Below are 16,584 nucleotides of genomic sequence, written 5' to 3'. Positions count from 1 at the left end.
CAGATACTAGGGTAACAGGAAAGCTGGTGCTGCAGAGAATTCTTTTTTATTATTCATCACTATAAACTCATAAAGTGGCATTTCCTCCTGCCAGAATTCTAGCCTAAATTGATTTCTCTAATCCTGATAATATTTAGATGAACTGTTTTTCTTTAAATTAAACCTGAAAATATTAGGTACAGAAATATAACCAAAACCAAAACACTCACCTGAATATGCCAGCTGGTGTTCTCCAAACCAAACTGCTTACCACATTTCAATGATATTGTTTTTACCATTGCATCACAATTTCTATCTCATGTATCACTAAATCAATGAAGTTATCTATATGTAGACATAAGCTTTTATCAATAAAGATGACTTTATTTATCATGATAATGGGAGAACCTTTAAAATAGTCAGACTTAAAGTCAGGTGCTGGCGGCTCATGTTTGTAAATCTAGCAACACAAGAAGCTAAGATCTGAGGATCCTGGTTTGAAAACAGCCAACCTAAACATTCTAAATAAGGATGACAGGGCTTCCGTTTCTGTGGATTCATGTAGTTGATCACAGAGTGATGCCTCTGCCTTAGAACAACTAGGAAAGCTGGATCTAATTCAGAAAATACCAAGATGAAGGAAGCACAGAGCTGTTGTGGCAACAAGAAGGAAAGTTATAGAAAGGAACAATAGAAATTTTGGTGTGTGTTTCTCAGCTTGAAAACCAGTACAATAAGTAATCATTAATGAAATATATTGTGTTTTGATAAGAATGTCTTGACCATTAGTAATCAGCTTGATCTAGGTCAAATAATATTTATTTAGTAGATAGAATGCTAAGTATACAGGTCTTTTATTTTTTATTTTTTCATAAGTTTGAGAAAAGCTCTCTTTATAGACTTAATAAAAAGATTATGAAGTAATGATTGAATTAATATATTATTGGGTTCATTAATCGCTGTTTAAAATCTGGCTAATCAGCTGATTACTTTGTGAATTGAATTGTTAATTTGTATTTTGGATATTTTTATTAGAGAACTAATTATAGATGTACAAGGCTTATCTGTCAAATCTGCAGATTAAACCCAAGAGACATAGCTGATAGAGTAGATAGAGCCAAATTAGATTAACAGGATGGAATCGTGTGTGCAGGCCAAATGAAACCAAGTAAGTATACAGCTTCCATTTATATGAGAATGATAAGTGACTGATACGGATATAAATATGGATGAAGTATGACTTGGCTGAAGCTATAAAAAGCAAAAAAATCTTTTTGAATTTTGCTAAGTTGGCCGGGTCAAATTATTGTTAAAAATATGAGTATTACCTCAAGTTTCATTAGTCAAAGATAATGCCCATGCTGTGCATAGTGGCTTATGCAGTTCTAGGCTCCCCAGTACAAAGGAGTTTGCGTGAACAGGTATCAGCAGAAAAAGTTAGGTTTGATAGCACATACTTGTCATCCTAGTCATGGCAAGCAGTGTAAATAGGAGTAGAATCCAATTAAAAAGTATGACCCTGTCTCAAAACTAATCAGAGCTAAAAGAATTGGATGTGTGGCTCCCGGAGTAGATTGTCTGCTTAGCAAGACTGAAACCCTGAGTTCAACTCCACTACTACACAGTAAATGAATGAATGTAGGAGGAGAGAAGAAAGAAAGGAAGCAAGGAAGGAAGGAAGACAGGAAAGGAGGAAAGAAGGATGGAGACAGATTTACTCTAGGATGCTTTTCTTCACATTTTGGTTTTACTTTATGAAAAATTTGAACAGGTGGTAGAAAACTGGCAAGTGAGGTCAGGACGGAGTGAGAATCTACATCAGAAGTGATAGATTTTGTGTGTGTGTGTGTGTGTGTGTGTGTGTGTGTGTGTGTGTGTGTGTGTTTAGCTGTACAAAAAAACTATATTGGATAGACATAGCAATTATTTTTAAGTTTAGGACTTTCATATGTAATAGAAATTAAATATGAGTAAGATTTTTGTCCCAGTGTATCTACAAAAGGTTAAAAATATATATGAGGATATTTTTATTTAACATTTTTTTAAAAAAAGGCTTCCTAGCAGCTGGTATATGTCATAGTAATGGTTTCTATTTTTGTGTGTGTGCCAATACTGGGCCTTGAACTCAGAGCCTTTTGTTCTCACTAAGCTTTTTGGCTCATAGCTGATGCTTTGCCACTTGAACTATTAACTTCTATTCAAGCATTTTACTAGTTAATTGGAGATAAAAAGTCTTTTAGATTTTTCTGCCCAAGCTATCTTAGAACTGAAATCCTTATATTTCAGCCTCCTGAGTAGCTAGGACTATAGGCGTGAGACACGAGGGCCTAGCTGTAATGAACAGTTTCATTAGGAAGATATGTGAGATAAGAATAGACAAATAAGCCATCTTTTTCTGTCAGTCATGGGACTTGAACTCTGGTCCTGGGTGCTGTCCCTGAGCTCTTCAGCTCAAGGCCACTGTTCTACTTCATGAGCCACAGCAGCCCCACTTCGGGTTTTCTAGTGGTTAATTGGAGATAAGAATTGCATGGTCATTAGTGTTAGGGATGGCTTTGAACTAAAATCCTCAGATTTCAGCCTCCTGAGTAGTTAGATTACAGGTGTGAGGCTCCATGCCCAGTTCAAATCAGCCATCTGTAAACAATTTGTACAGAGAGCTTTAAATGGGTCACAGGTGGACATAAGAGTTTGAGTTATTTTGCCTTGACAGAAATTAGGAAAGTAACAACTTTTCCAATAGCCTCAAAGAAAATAAAATACTTAGGAATTAACTTAACAGAGAATGTAAAAAACTTTATTATGAAAACTTTAAAAACCTGAAAAAGGAATTAAAGCAGAAGTGGGGAAGTGGAAAACCTTCCATGCTCCTGGATTGAAAGAGTTAACATCATGAAAATGACAATCTTTTTTTTTTTGGTAAGATTTCTTTTTTTGGTAAGATTTGATAAGGGTCTGTCCATTTTGTTAATTTTTTCAAAGAACCAACTCCTTGTTTTGTTGATTTTTTCTATATTTTTTTTGACTCCAGTTCTGCTTTGATTTTGATAATTTGCTTCCTTCTACTGGTTTGTTGCTCTTTTTGCAAGAGCTTAAGGGGGGACATTAAATTGTTGGTTTGTGATTGAGAATGGTAATATCACAACAGAAATTACCAAGATCCAGAGCATTATGAGGGACTACTTTTCAAACTTTTATGCAAACAAATTTGAGAATCTAGAAGAAATGGATGTATTTCTAGCCAATATTATCATACCCACTCTGAACCAAGAAGACCTAATCCAACTAAACAGGCCTATTTCAAGCACTGAAACAGAAATGGCAATAAGAGACCTTCCATCCAAGAAAAGCCCAGGGTCAGATGGATTCACAGCTGAGTTCTATAAGTTCTTCAAAGCAGAGCTCACACCAATACTCCTCAAGCTCTTCAACAAAATTGAAAAGGAAAGCTCTTTGACAAACTCATTCTACGAAGCCACTAAAACCCTCATCCCAAAACCAGACAGAGATTCATCAAAGAAAGAGAACTATAGATCCATTTCATTGATGAATATTGATGCAAAACTTCTCAACAAAATACTGGCCAACCAACTTCAGCAGCTCATCAAAAAAAATTATATACTATGATCAAACAGGATTCATCACAGGGAGGCAAAGCTGGTTGGTTCAACATACACAAATCAATTAATATAATTCAACACATCAACAGGAGCAAGGACAAGACTCACAGAATTGTCTCAATAGATGCAGAAAAGGCATTTGACAAGATCCAACACCCCTTTATGCTAAAAGCTCTGGAGAAACTAGGAATCCATGGAGCAATCCTCAGCATATTAAAGGCTGTGTATGACAAACACACAGTTAGCATTATACTTAATAGTGAAAAGCTAAAGCCATTCCCTCTAAAATCAGGAATGAGACAAGGATGCCCACTCTCTCCAATCCTCTTTAACATCGTATTAGAATTCCTAGCCAGAGCAATAAGACAAGAAGCAAGCATAAAGGGGATCTAAATAGAGAAAGAGGTAATGAAACTTTCCCTCTTTGCAGATGACATGATTCTGTATTTAAAGAACACTATATGTAAGGACCTCCAGGATAAGGAAACAAAAGCCATATGAGTGACTGTTGTCCTTAATGCACTATGTTATCTCTCATCTCTTTTGCTATCCATTGGTTAGGTCATATTGTTACAATTTCTCACCCTGTTATCTGATATATTTTATATGTGCTTAATAGGTTATTTGAAATTGGATAGGGAAGGGGGGAAATCAAGATAAGCAGGGGGGAGGGTGGGAGGGAAATGGGGACCATGTCATGAGAAAGGGTATCAATGTTTGTGAAGTTATGCACCTTCTATCTGATGAATATAAACCCTTCTCTTAATTATAATAAAAAGTTTGAAAAAAAAATGAACCCTATAGACTCCACTCCCAAGCTGCTTGAGCTGATTCAAATCTTTGGCAAGATAGCAGGGTATAAAATTAACCTGCAAAAATCAACCTCATACCTCCAGGAGAAGGAAACAAAAGTCATATAATGAGTGACTTTTGTCCTTAATATATTATGTTATCTCTCATCTCTTTTGCTGTCCCTTAGTTATCTCATATTGCTACAATATTTCACCTAGTTATCTGATATATTTTATATGTGTTAATTGGTTATTTGAAATTGGATAGGGAAGGGGGGACATCAAGATAAGCAGAGGAGGGAAATGGGGACCATGTCATGAGAAAGGGTATCAATGTTTGTGAAGTTATGCACCATCTGGTGAATATAATGTAACCATTCTATTAACCACAATAAAAAATATAAATAAAAAAATCAACTGCCTTCTTCTACAAGAGGAAGGAGGCAACAATCAGGAAAGCAACCCCTTTTGCAATAGGCTCAAAGAAAATAAAGTACCTAGGAATTAACTTAACTAAGAATGTAAAAGACTTTTTGATGAAAATTTTAAAACCCTGAAAAAGGAAATTAAAGCAGAACTGAGGAAATGGATAAACCTCCCATGCTCCTGGATTGGAAGAATTAACATCGTGAAAATGACAATCTTGCCAAGGGCTATCTACAAATTCAACGCAATTCCCATCAATACCCCAATGTCATTCTTTAAAAAAATAGAAGAGGCAGGGAAATGGGTACCAAGACATGTGAAAGGGTATCAATGTATGTGAATTAATGCACCTTCTATCTGGCAAATATCATGTAACCCTTTTACTAATTACAATAAAAAAAGAACATTAAAAAAAATAGAAGAGGCAATCCAAAATTTCATATGGAATAATAAAAGATCCCATATAGCAAAAACACTCCTTAGCACAAAAACAGCACAGGAGTAATTTCAATACCAAACTTTATACTCTATTACAGAGATATAGTGATCAAAACAGCTTGCTACTGGCACAAGAATAGGCCCATAGACCAATGGAATAGAACTAAGGATTCAGATATTAACCCACAGGCCTATGGCCACCTAATCTTTGATAAGGGAGCCCAAAAAATAGAATGGAAGAAAGACAGCCTCTTCAACAAGTGGTGCTGGCAGAACTGGTTAAGCACCTACAGAAAACTAAAGTTGGATCCTTTTTTGTCAACCTGCACCAGGATTAACTCCAAATGGATCAAAGACCTCGAGGTAAAAGAAGATGCACTGAAAACTTTACAAGAAAGAATATGAGATACACTACTTCTCCTTGGCACAGGTCGAAACTTCCTTAATAAGGACGAAGAAACACAACAAATCAGAGAAAGGCTGGATAAGCGGTATTGTATTAAACTGCAGAGCTTCTGTAAGGCAAAGGACATAGCTAGGAAATTAACTAGAAGTCCTACAGAGTGGGAGAAGATCTTCATTAACCATACAACAGACAAAGGCCTCATATCTAAAATATATCAACAGCTCAAAAAATTGAATCACTCCAAAACTAATCTCCAAAATAACAACCATCCCATTAAAAGATGGGCCAAAGACTTCAAGAGAGTCTTCTCTGAAGAAGAAACAAAAATGGCCTATAGACACATGAAGAAATGCTCAACATCTCTGGCCATAAAAGAAATGCAAATCAAAACATCTCTAAGATTCCACCTCACTCCAGTTAGAATGGCCATGATCAAGAAATCTAATAACAACAGATGCTGGAGGGGATGTGGCCAGGAGGGATCACTACTACACTGTTGGTGGGAGTGCAAACTCCTTCAACCACTATGGAAAGCAGTATGGCAGTTCCTCAAAAGACTAAACATAGAGCTCCCCTATGACCCAGCAATTCCACTACTTGGCATTTACCCAACCATCCAGAAACTAGGGCATACTAAATCCACTAGCACAGTGATGTTCATTGCAGCACTATTTACCATAGCAAAGAGATGGAACCAACCCAGATGTCCCTCAGTTGATGAGTGGATCAACAAGATGTGGTATTTATACACAATGGAATTCTATGCTGCTGTTAGAAAAAACCACATTGTCCTGTTTGTGAGGAAATGGAAAGACTTAGAAAAAATCATATTAAGTGAAGTAAGTCAGACTCAAAGGAACATAGGCTCAATGGTTTCCCTCATTTTTTTATAATCAGTAGAAACCTTGGGCTCTCCTAGCAGAGATTTACAATAGAACAAAACCTAGATACATAAGGCCAGATAGTATGGCTAAATAAAAGGACCTCTAGGATATAGAAACAAAAGCCATATAACAAGTGGTTGTTGTTCTTAATATACTATTTTATCTTTCATCCCTTTTGCTGTCCTTTGGTGATCTCATATTGTTACATATTTCACCTTGTCTGATATATTGGATATATGTGTATTTGGTTATTTGAAATTGAATAGGGGAGGGTGGAAAATAAGTTGAGGGATGGGGACAGGGGGAGGGAAATATGGCCCAAGACATGAGAAAGATTATCAATGTATATGAAGTAATGCATCCTCTCTCTGGTAAATATAATGTAGCCCTTCTATTAATTATAATAAAAATATATGTAAAAAAGCCTTGCTAAAATAAAGTGAAAGTCTTCAGTGGGAAGATTTTTCCTAGAAGTTGTCTTTCATCACTAGAAATTTTGCGTAGGCCTTGACACATGCTCATAATTCAATGCTGCCTTTGAACTAGAACTGTCCTTTCTTTTTGTTATTTAGTCTAGTATTTTTGTTAAAAATTTACATGAGCTTGGAAACCCAGAAAGTATATAACTGTTGGGCTTTAGGAGTGGTTTATGTTGAATGAAGCTAATAGGATCTACCTAAGCTAGCATGGCTGATTGTTGGATGAACTTCTGAGATTATGGATTCACTATAAGTTATCCTTACCGCAGGTATGATACATTCCATGTGATTCTTACCATATTTATTAAGTTAATGAACTCATGCCCTAAATCTTGGGTTAAAAAACTCTTCTTCAAAAATAGCTGCCATTCCTTATCAGTTGAGTCAGGCCAATTCTTGGATTTAGCATCATTCTCATCTTTCTGGGGGATTTCATTGCGATAAAACTTCTTTAGGCTCTGAAAGAGCTCCTCTGCCTAAAATATAAGAAGATAAATGAGAGTTAAGTACACTCAAGAATATATTTTAAATTAAAAAGACATGAGATTTCAATAGTTTTGAGACGTTAAAATTAGACATTTGATTCTAGTAGAAGTTATATAAAGTTAAATTGAATGGTATTTTTCAGAATTCTCTATGTGGGAGAGGGAAATGGAGACCAAAACCTGAGAAGGGATATTAGTGTGTGTGAGGTAATACACCTTCTATCTGGCAAATATAACTGTAACTCCTCTATTAATTACAATAAAAGTGTACAAAAAACAAAATGAATTCTCTATGTAATTACTGAATGTTGCCAATTTACTGAAAAGCCATGAAAATCTCAGTTGTTGACAGACAAGATCACAGTTGGTTAGCTGAATTTTCAAGTTTATTGTCCATAAGAACTACGTATTGTAGCCCAACTTATATTTATATTATATATTTCTATAACTTTATGTATTTAATTATTTTATGCAATATAGGACAAGTTCTATCAAAGAACAGATGTTAATGTTTAAAACTGAATTAAATATCTCCAAAGAAAAATACATACAGAATCAAGAAAAACAAATCAGAAAAAAATATGAGTCAGTGAAAGATTATTAGCATATCTGACTCAAAAGGGCATACATAATTACTAATTCTCTGTGTATGTATTAGTATTAAATTCCTAATCTAATCTTATTATGCTATATTACTCTACAATTGTGAAACTACATTTTCTTGTTTGCTAACCAGTGTAAACATGAGTAGATTCTTTTAAATTACAGAGAGTTTATAGAAATCAAATCACAACTATAGACTAACAACTAATTTATTGATGTAGAAATAGCACAAACTGTTTGACACAAATTTTGTGCATTTGAATAATTTTTAATAGCTCAGTCTAGAGAAGCTTGTAACTAGTAAAATGACTAAAAATAAGAAACTTGAGTAAAATACTGATTTTAAAAATATTAATATCATCCTTACTTTAAATGATCTTACTAGGGGAATCTGTAAATAGCATGGAGAATAGAGGTTCTTTCTTAATTACCATATTCCACTTATTCATATCTATACATTTTGCTGAGTCTTGCTCCCTGAACTCTGAATGATCTTTCCTCAATTTTCTGCTCCAATTTATCCTCAATTAGCCATTAACATGCTATGTTTTCCATGGGGTCTTCTCAGATTCCCCTGAAAGAGCAACATTTATTTCTATGTATACCCAAAGATCATTCTGGAAGAAAGAGACCAATAAGCAGATTGTTACAACACAAAAATGTCTTAAAGAAAAAAAATGTCTTTGGTGAGAATGGTACAATTCAGATACAACTGTAGACTAATCCAAAAGGAAGTAATGGAAGTGGCAAATTAGAAAAACAAGAAGATAGTTGCTAGAGTTAGATTTTAAAAGATGTAGGAGTATAGATGGAGGGAGTGATCACTGATCAGGAATGGGGTGTCACTTTATTGCAGCCAGATGAGGATGGGTAATCCAGGCCAATAGATTTGGAAATATAAGGAAGTCAAGCCAGCGAGTCTCAAGGACCTCATTTCATTAAGAGATTTGTGGTGAAGACTTCAGCTGAGATTTAAGGATGGAAACTGGGTCAGATGCTTGAAAATCACTACTGATAGAGGCTAACTAGGGAGCATATGGAGGGCTCAGAGGAGATGGAGATCCGTAAGTGTGGATCTCCAAATCAGCACATTGTATGATTTTTCTCCATGAGCATCTGGAAGCTTGGAAAGAGAAGCTAAGTAAAGTGTTGGACTGAGTGAGTGTTGGTAGTTGGCAGGATTAGTTTCCATGGAGGGCAGGGAGTAGAGGGGATAGATTGTGAAATGGGAATAAGTGAAGAGCTGATGAAGCAAAAAGGGCATGCCAGAGGATATGGGAGTGATAACATGCCAGGATTAGAAGAATAGGAGGCTCTGCCAGGTAGGAAAACAGACTTGGTGAAGGCTGGTAAGCTAAGCACACGAGGAGAGTGTTGTTTACAAAGCTGAAGTTCCAGCCCTATGGAGTCCAGAGTGGGCCAGGGAAGTGGATGCCCAATGAAATGCCAAGTAGGAACTTTTTTTGCAACAATGATACAGAAAGCCAGCACTTCTTCACAGCTTTTACATTGTTTCTAGTCCCCAATAGAAATATTCAACTACAGAGAATCTTACCAGGACCATTAGAGTTCAGGGCAAAGGAAAAGAAAACAAAAAATGACTGATGATTGATGGAATTTGTAGAAAGTGCACAGTAAGAGCCTGAGATTCCAGGGGCTGGTCATGGCAAGAATTTAGATTAGACAGAGCAGGGGGGGGGGGGTAGGAGGTAGTGGGGAAAAAGAAATCAAACATACCACCCAACTTACATTGATAGTCTCATTGAATGAGGATGTAGCTGTCACCAAACAATTGCCCATCTCTCAGACTAGGCCAGCATCCATCACCCTGACTGTGGGGCATGCTGGGATCAGGGTTAAATAGGGCCCTAAATTCCTTTTTGATTACTGATTGCTATCTTCAAGAAATTAAGTGAAGTAAGCCAGACCCAAAGGAACATAGCTCCATGGTTTCCCTCATTTGTAATAATTAGTACACATCTAGGACTCTCCTAGCAGAGGATTACAATAGCTCCAAACCTAGGTACATAAGATCATATAGGATGAGGCTAAATGAAAGGATCTCCAGGATATGGAAACAAGAGCTTTAACTTGTGTGATTGTTGTTCTTAATGCACTATGTTATTTCTTTTCTCCTTTTTCCCCCTTATGGTTAATCTCATGTGGTTACTGTATCTGACTCTCTTACTTGGTATATTGTATATATTTTTAGTTTTTTATTTGAAATAGGAAAGGGAAGGGAAAAATAAGATGATTGGGACGTGCTGGGGGAAAGAAATGGGGACAAAAACATGAGAAAGTGTATCAATGTGTGAGAGTAATGCACTCACTACCCTCTATACATTACTATGCCAACAATAAAGAAAAGAAAGAAATTGATTTTTAGCTGAGCACCAGAGGCTCACACCTGTAATCCTAGCTAATCAGAAGGCTGAGATCTGAAGATTTCAGTTCAAAGCTAGCCCAGGCAGGAAAGTTCATGAGACTCTCATCCTAATTTCATACCTTGAGCTGTAGCTCAAGGGATGGAGCAGTAGCCTTGGGAAAATTGCCCAGGGACAGGACCCATGAATTCAAGCTCCAAGTCAGGCACCAAAAAGAATGAGACAGGCCAGGAAGGGGAGAGAGTGAGGGAGGAGGAGAGAGAGAGAGACAGAGAGAGACAGAGAGGGAGAGAGAGAGAGAGAGAGAGAGAGAGAGAGAGAGAGAGAGAGAGAGAGAGAGAGAGAGAGAGAGAGAGAGAGAGAGAGAGAGAGAGAGAACAAAGGAAGGAAGGAAGGAAGGAAGGAAGGAAGGAAGGAAGGAAGGAAGGAAGGAAGGAGAAAAAGAAATTGATCTTTGAGAAGAAAAAATCCTAGTGTGAATAACAGAGGTTATTTCCCATAGCTTTTCAAAGTAAGTAAAGTTTCAGAGAAAGTTTAGAGAAGTAATTTTATAAAAGGCATTAAAAAAGAGGTGAAACCTTGAACCAAGTCTGTATTTTTCAATTTTGGGTATTTGTATAAATACTAATTTCTTAATGGTTTAGAGGAGAACATTCTCAGATAATTCTGTTTGATGGTGAAGTTATTGAAAGTATTTTAGACATATATCTATACATATAATTTTTGTAACATTTACATTGTACATTTATCTATACATTTGTATTATTTTTTAATTTTTTTGCCAGTCCTGGGTTTGAGCTCAAGGCCTGAGCACTGTCCTTGGACTTTCTCAAGGCTAGAGCTCTATCACTTGAGCCTCAGCACCACTTTTGGCTTTTTTCTGTGTATGTGGCACTGAGAAATCAAACCCGGGTCTTTGTGCATACTAGGCAAGCACTCTACCACTAAGCCAAACTCCCAGCCCAATCGTATTATTTTTAGTGAGACAACTTATTCTTTGTGTGGTGTCTTGGGGAACAAAGCATCTAAAAGTGAGGGCATGTACCAGATATAAGAATTCTATGGAACTTTCTACCCAGAAAGGAGGGTTTATTTCCCACAAAAAGCAAGATTACCAGAGGCCACCATACCATACCTCTTCTGAAGACTTCAGAAATGCCACATAAATCTGAAAGACTTGTGTCCTGAAGTTGATACCTTGGCCAAGTATACGTAATTCTTCCTCTAGCCATTTAGCTTTAAAAGAAAGTGATGGCGCTCCATCCATTTCAAATTCATTTTTCTCTGTCAGAATTTTTCTAGCTGTTTCTAAGGCATGTGCTGTGTCCTAGGAAAGTGAGATGCATGAGGTCAGCCGCTGACAGGAGCGTCATGTACATTCACACTTCATTACCCTCCTGCACATTCATCTATTACCGGTCCTAATTGAATTGGACTAAGAATTTCCTTAATAAAAGAAAGGCATACTTTGAACACACCATAAAGAAAAAAAATGCCTTTGAAAACAAAGTATTCAATGTACATATGTGAGAATGGAACGAGGTAACAGACGTGATGAGGGGTTGAGAGATAGGAGAGAACGAAGGAAAGGGTCACATCAATCAAGTTGCTTTACACTCAGAAATGATTTTGAATTAAAGCTTCTTTGTTCCTTTGTTTATTCAAGATAATAAAGACAATTTTTTTAAAAAAAGTGAAAACCGTCTCAACTCCTGGTGTTCTGTCAGCTATACTTCCTATTTCTTGTGTCACAAATACAAGAAAGATTGTTTAGTGCACAAAAGAGTCTAAAGTAAAAAACAGCAGGAATGTTTTAAATGATTGTGCATATGAATTGCTTTATGAGACTGAACACTAGCTTTAATAAACTCTTAAACTCATTTTGGCCAGACATTCATGGCTCATGCCTATCAGTTACTCAGTAGGCTGAGATCTGAGTACTTCAATTCCAACCCAAGTAAGAAAGCCCAGGAGATTCCCATCTCCAATTAACCAGCAAAAAGCCAGAAGTAGAGTTTTTGTTTTACTAATGTTGGCTCAATCAAGTGCTGGTCTTGAGTAAGATACCTGATTGCCCAGGCCCTGAGTTCAAGCCCCAGTACTCATACCTAGAAACACAGACACACACAGACACAGACACTCCCCATTCATAAACACATACACATGACAGGCACATAAATTTAACTGATTTTGTTATAGACAATAAGGAAAATCTGCAAACTATGTCAACCCATCTTTGGTCTTGAACTTGGAGCTTGGACACTGTCACTGAGCATTTTTTTTTTCACTCAAGGTTAGCCATAGCTCCACTTCTGGCTTTTTGTAATTTATTGGAGAGAATTGTCTCAGACTTTCCTTCTCAAGCTGGCTTTGAACCATGATCCTCAGATCTCAGCCTTCTGAGTAGCTAGGATTTTAGATATGAGCCACCAGTGAACCGCCCACTCACTTTTAATTCATTTTAAAATCACATATTTTAACTCTAGAAAACAGTGTTTGAAATTGTCCAATCTTTTTTTTATATATAGTCTATTGAGAAGATGTTTCAATGACAGGATAGAAAATGTTTTATACCATGCTAACTAAACCAAGAGTCAGTGAATTTGACCAGCACAAGGAGGTGCCCCTCTTGTTATCATCTGAGTGCTATTTCTGGCTTGGAAACTATAATGACTAATTGAATGGATGAGTACGAATGGTAGGCAATATACATATTATCAGTCAATGATGGCGTCCATATAAAAGGGTATAGAAATCCCTTATGATTCTAATGGAGCTGGAAACTTTCTATTGATTAGTGATTCACTTGCCACCATAGGGTCATATTTTCACAAACAGCAAAAAACTGGCTGAGGTTCAGTGTGTGTGTGTGTGTGTGTGTGTGTGTGTGTGTGTGTGTGTTCTCTATCTAGATAAAAATGAGTTACAGAAGCTCACAGATGGACTTCGAAACCCAAAGGCTTATTGCTTTGGGACTTAAGATCTAGAGGCTTCTAACTCCAAGCTTTCAAAGCCAGAGGACCATTGCTCCACATTTTCAATGCAGAGGGTTACTGCTCTGGACACCCAGTGGTCAGTTACAACTTGTGAGCTTTAGGATTTAAAACCCTTTATTCCTTAAACCTTGATGGCTCTGTTAAATGCTTCTAGCCAGTGAGGCTTTGGCTCCTAACTCTGCTCTTCATAGCCTCTGAGCTTCTCAGTCCTTCTACCTTTCCTGGCTTTGCACAGATGTCTCAGCCACTTGCAGATTCTGTCCTAAGTCACTCTCTCTGCTTTTGTTGCCTCCTAGGGTTACAATTCAGAGCTTCCGGTGTGTCAGCGCCCCTAGATCTCAGAGGCTCTCTGAAATGTTCAGCTTTCTCTTGATGTTACAGACTTGATAAGGTATAGGGACCTTAGCTCCTATGACTGTGGAACTTTTCAGTTCAGCATGTGTGTATGTGTGCACATGTGTGCTCACAAATGAGCCTTGTACAAAATCACAAATAATCTTAGAGAAGTGTTCTCTTTGCCTCCTCTAGGTATCTCCAAAAGCAGCTCCTCGCATTGCCCAGGTAAATAAAAGAAGCCCAATTAGTTATTTAACACTAGGTTGTAAACTACCATTAATTACATAATTTAGACACACTAATTTATACTTTAAATTCTTAAGGATTGTTTTATAGATATGAAACATTAAAAATCATAGCTATAATAATAGTTATTATTTTGCTTACCTTCGTTTGGATATCTAGATCTAGATATTTATTCAAAATCTTCTCTGATTCAGAAAGGCTGGAACTAATAGCCATTGCACTGGAAAGTACAGGACCGATTTTCTGAATTGATATTTCTACCTTTAATAAAAATACATTACAAAGTCTTCAGTGAAATGGAATTATTTAAGAAGAAAAAGGGGATGGGGAGGAGGTGGGAGGTTATGGGAGCTGAACCTGACCCAAGTATATATATGCAAAATGTCAAAATGAAGCTCATTGTTTGCCTATTAAATACACAGTACTAAAAAGTAACAATAAGCCTGGAATATGGCCTAGTGATAGAGTGCTTGCCTAACATGCATGAAGCCCTGGGTTCAATTCCTCTGTGCTACATACACAGAAAAATCCAAGTGGTACTGTGGCTCAAGAGGTAGAGTACTAGCTTTGAGCAAAAGTGCTCAAGGACATTGCCCAGGCTCTTTTTTTTTTTTTTTTGCCAGTTGTGGGGCTTGAGCTCAGGGCCTGAGCACTGTCCTTGGGCTTTCTCAAGGCTAGAGCTCTACCACTTGAGCCTCAGCACCACTTCCGGCTTTTTTCTATGTATGTGGTACCGAGGAATTGAACCCGAGTCTTCATGCATGCTAGGCAAGCACTTTAACCACTAGGCCAAACTCCCGGCCCCAGTGCCCAGGCTCTTAGTTCAAGCCCCAGGACTAGCCAAAATAAAAGTACCACTACATAAAGACACATATTGCAGTCATAATAGATAGTTAATGAGCGGTAGTGAACTAAAACTGTCTTGTCCAACTGCAAAATGTGGAACGTAAATACCTCAACCAACACATCCCTACTCTCCCTCCACACACCCCCTCCTTCCACTGTTGGCACACCATCACTGAGCCCAAAATTAGAAGGTTATGTTTCATTTCGTTGTACAGCTACCTTCCTTAGGAATCCCTCCACAGAAGCTGCTAATTTCTGCTTTTTAAGAGCAAATTCTTTGTGTGCTGAGCACTGTTCCATCAGGTAATCCACCCGTCTCTCAATGCATTCCATCGTCTCACGGATGCCAATCATCTGCGGGCTGAATGCAACAAGCTAGTGGTTACTTTTCTTGACTTTGACATAGAGACCGCAGGAACAGGGAACATTTGAAAACAGAACTGCTCCTTTCCTGTGAGATATGATTTGGTGAAAGTGAAGTTAAAGAGTTATACTAGTATAGCGGATATGAAAGCCAAATTATATCCCTTTGTGTTCAGTCAGTCCTCAGGGAGAAAATAAATTATGAGTTTGGGGGAGAGGGGGTAACAGACTTGATGCTCTTTTTTTTAAAGGTTTACTTTTTAATATTGCCCTACAACAGTTTGGAGAAACTTATGGCAAAAGGCATAGTATGCTTGCCAAGATTTTCCTAAGGGTATTATTTAAAAGCTTCATTTATCTAAAGATGCTCTTTCAATAGAAATGTGAATCAGCCAATTAACAAAGCATTTGCTAATTGGATAGGTGAAATATTTATGTAACACTAGGGCCCCTGTTCTCAGTGCTTGTGAAGACTCAATGCCATATTCATTAGATGAAAACTGACTCGTTCCCAAACTTTAGATGTTTACACATACCTATGAATGCAAAGGAAATCAAGAATCCATGATGTGTAGGGTTTGGGGATTCAGACTCTCAGACTCTAGCCTGAAGTCAGTGTAGCATTTCCACTTCCTCCTAAATTTTCCTCCTTCCAAATCTCTCCATAGTGTTTTTCTACAGGTTTGTAAAAACATTTACATTGAAATCAGCCTTCTCTTTTGCTATTAAAATAAGCTCTTTCTAATCTAAAATTATGTCATATAACTGTATAGTGCCATGAGCAATGTGGATTCTGGCTTGTTCTTCTCAGTACTTTGTATGTAATCTTAATAATTGCTACTATTTAGTACATTTTTGCAACAATCATGTTTTTTTGGTCAGAATACTAGAGTACTTAAGATAATATTGTGAAGTGTCAGTAGTTCAGATTTGTAGCCCATGAAAAGGTTAGAGGTAAAAGAATTATCTTAGATATACAACTAATATAATTATTATATTTAATTATTTCAGAGTAAATGAGTTCAAAATCCTAATCCTAAACTATATAAATTGAAGGACAGCCCTATTTCCTTCTTACCCTAAGTTACCATAAGTATAACTAAAGATAATTATAGCGTTCTATTGTGATCAGACAACATTCCTAACATTTCAAGTAGAACCTCTCCTAATTTTCACAAATGACTCGAGACTCTGATTTTGAGTTAAGAACAATCATTATTTTTATTTTTGAAGATGAACAGGTGGCGGAACAGAAAGTTTCAATATCGTGGCCTGCAATGAAGTGGTAGAGCCTAGATTTAA

At 37.0% G+C, this 16,584-nt stretch overlaps 1 protein-coding gene across 1 annotated transcript in view; it reads right to left on the bottom strand.

The window, feature by feature from the left end:
• Nucleotides 1-16,584, bottom strand: part of Ccdc141 (coiled-coil domain containing 141) — a 162,874-nt gene that overhangs the window by 40,589 nt on the left and 105,701 nt on the right. Inside the window, exons 9-12 of the mRNA XM_090342542.1 lie at nt 15,139-15,280; nt 14,215-14,334; nt 11,631-11,822; nt 7,320-7,499 (exon numbers count right to left, since the gene is read on the bottom strand). Of these exons, the coding sequence (XP_090198668.1) occupies nt 7,320-7,499; nt 11,631-11,822; nt 14,215-14,334; nt 15,139-15,280 (634 nt within the window). The remainder of the gene's footprint in view (nt 1-7,319; nt 7,500-11,630; nt 11,823-14,214; nt 14,335-15,138; nt 15,281-16,584) is intronic.

This window comes from Megascapheus bottae, chromosome 12, assembly GCF_031878675.1.
Source record: "Megascapheus bottae isolate mThoBot1 chromosome 12, mThoBot2.hap1, whole genome shotgun sequence".
NCBI classification, from domain to species: Eukaryota; Metazoa; Chordata; class Mammalia; order Rodentia; family Geomyidae; genus Megascapheus; species Megascapheus bottae.
This window is presented reverse-complemented; position numbering and strand designations above follow the sequence as displayed.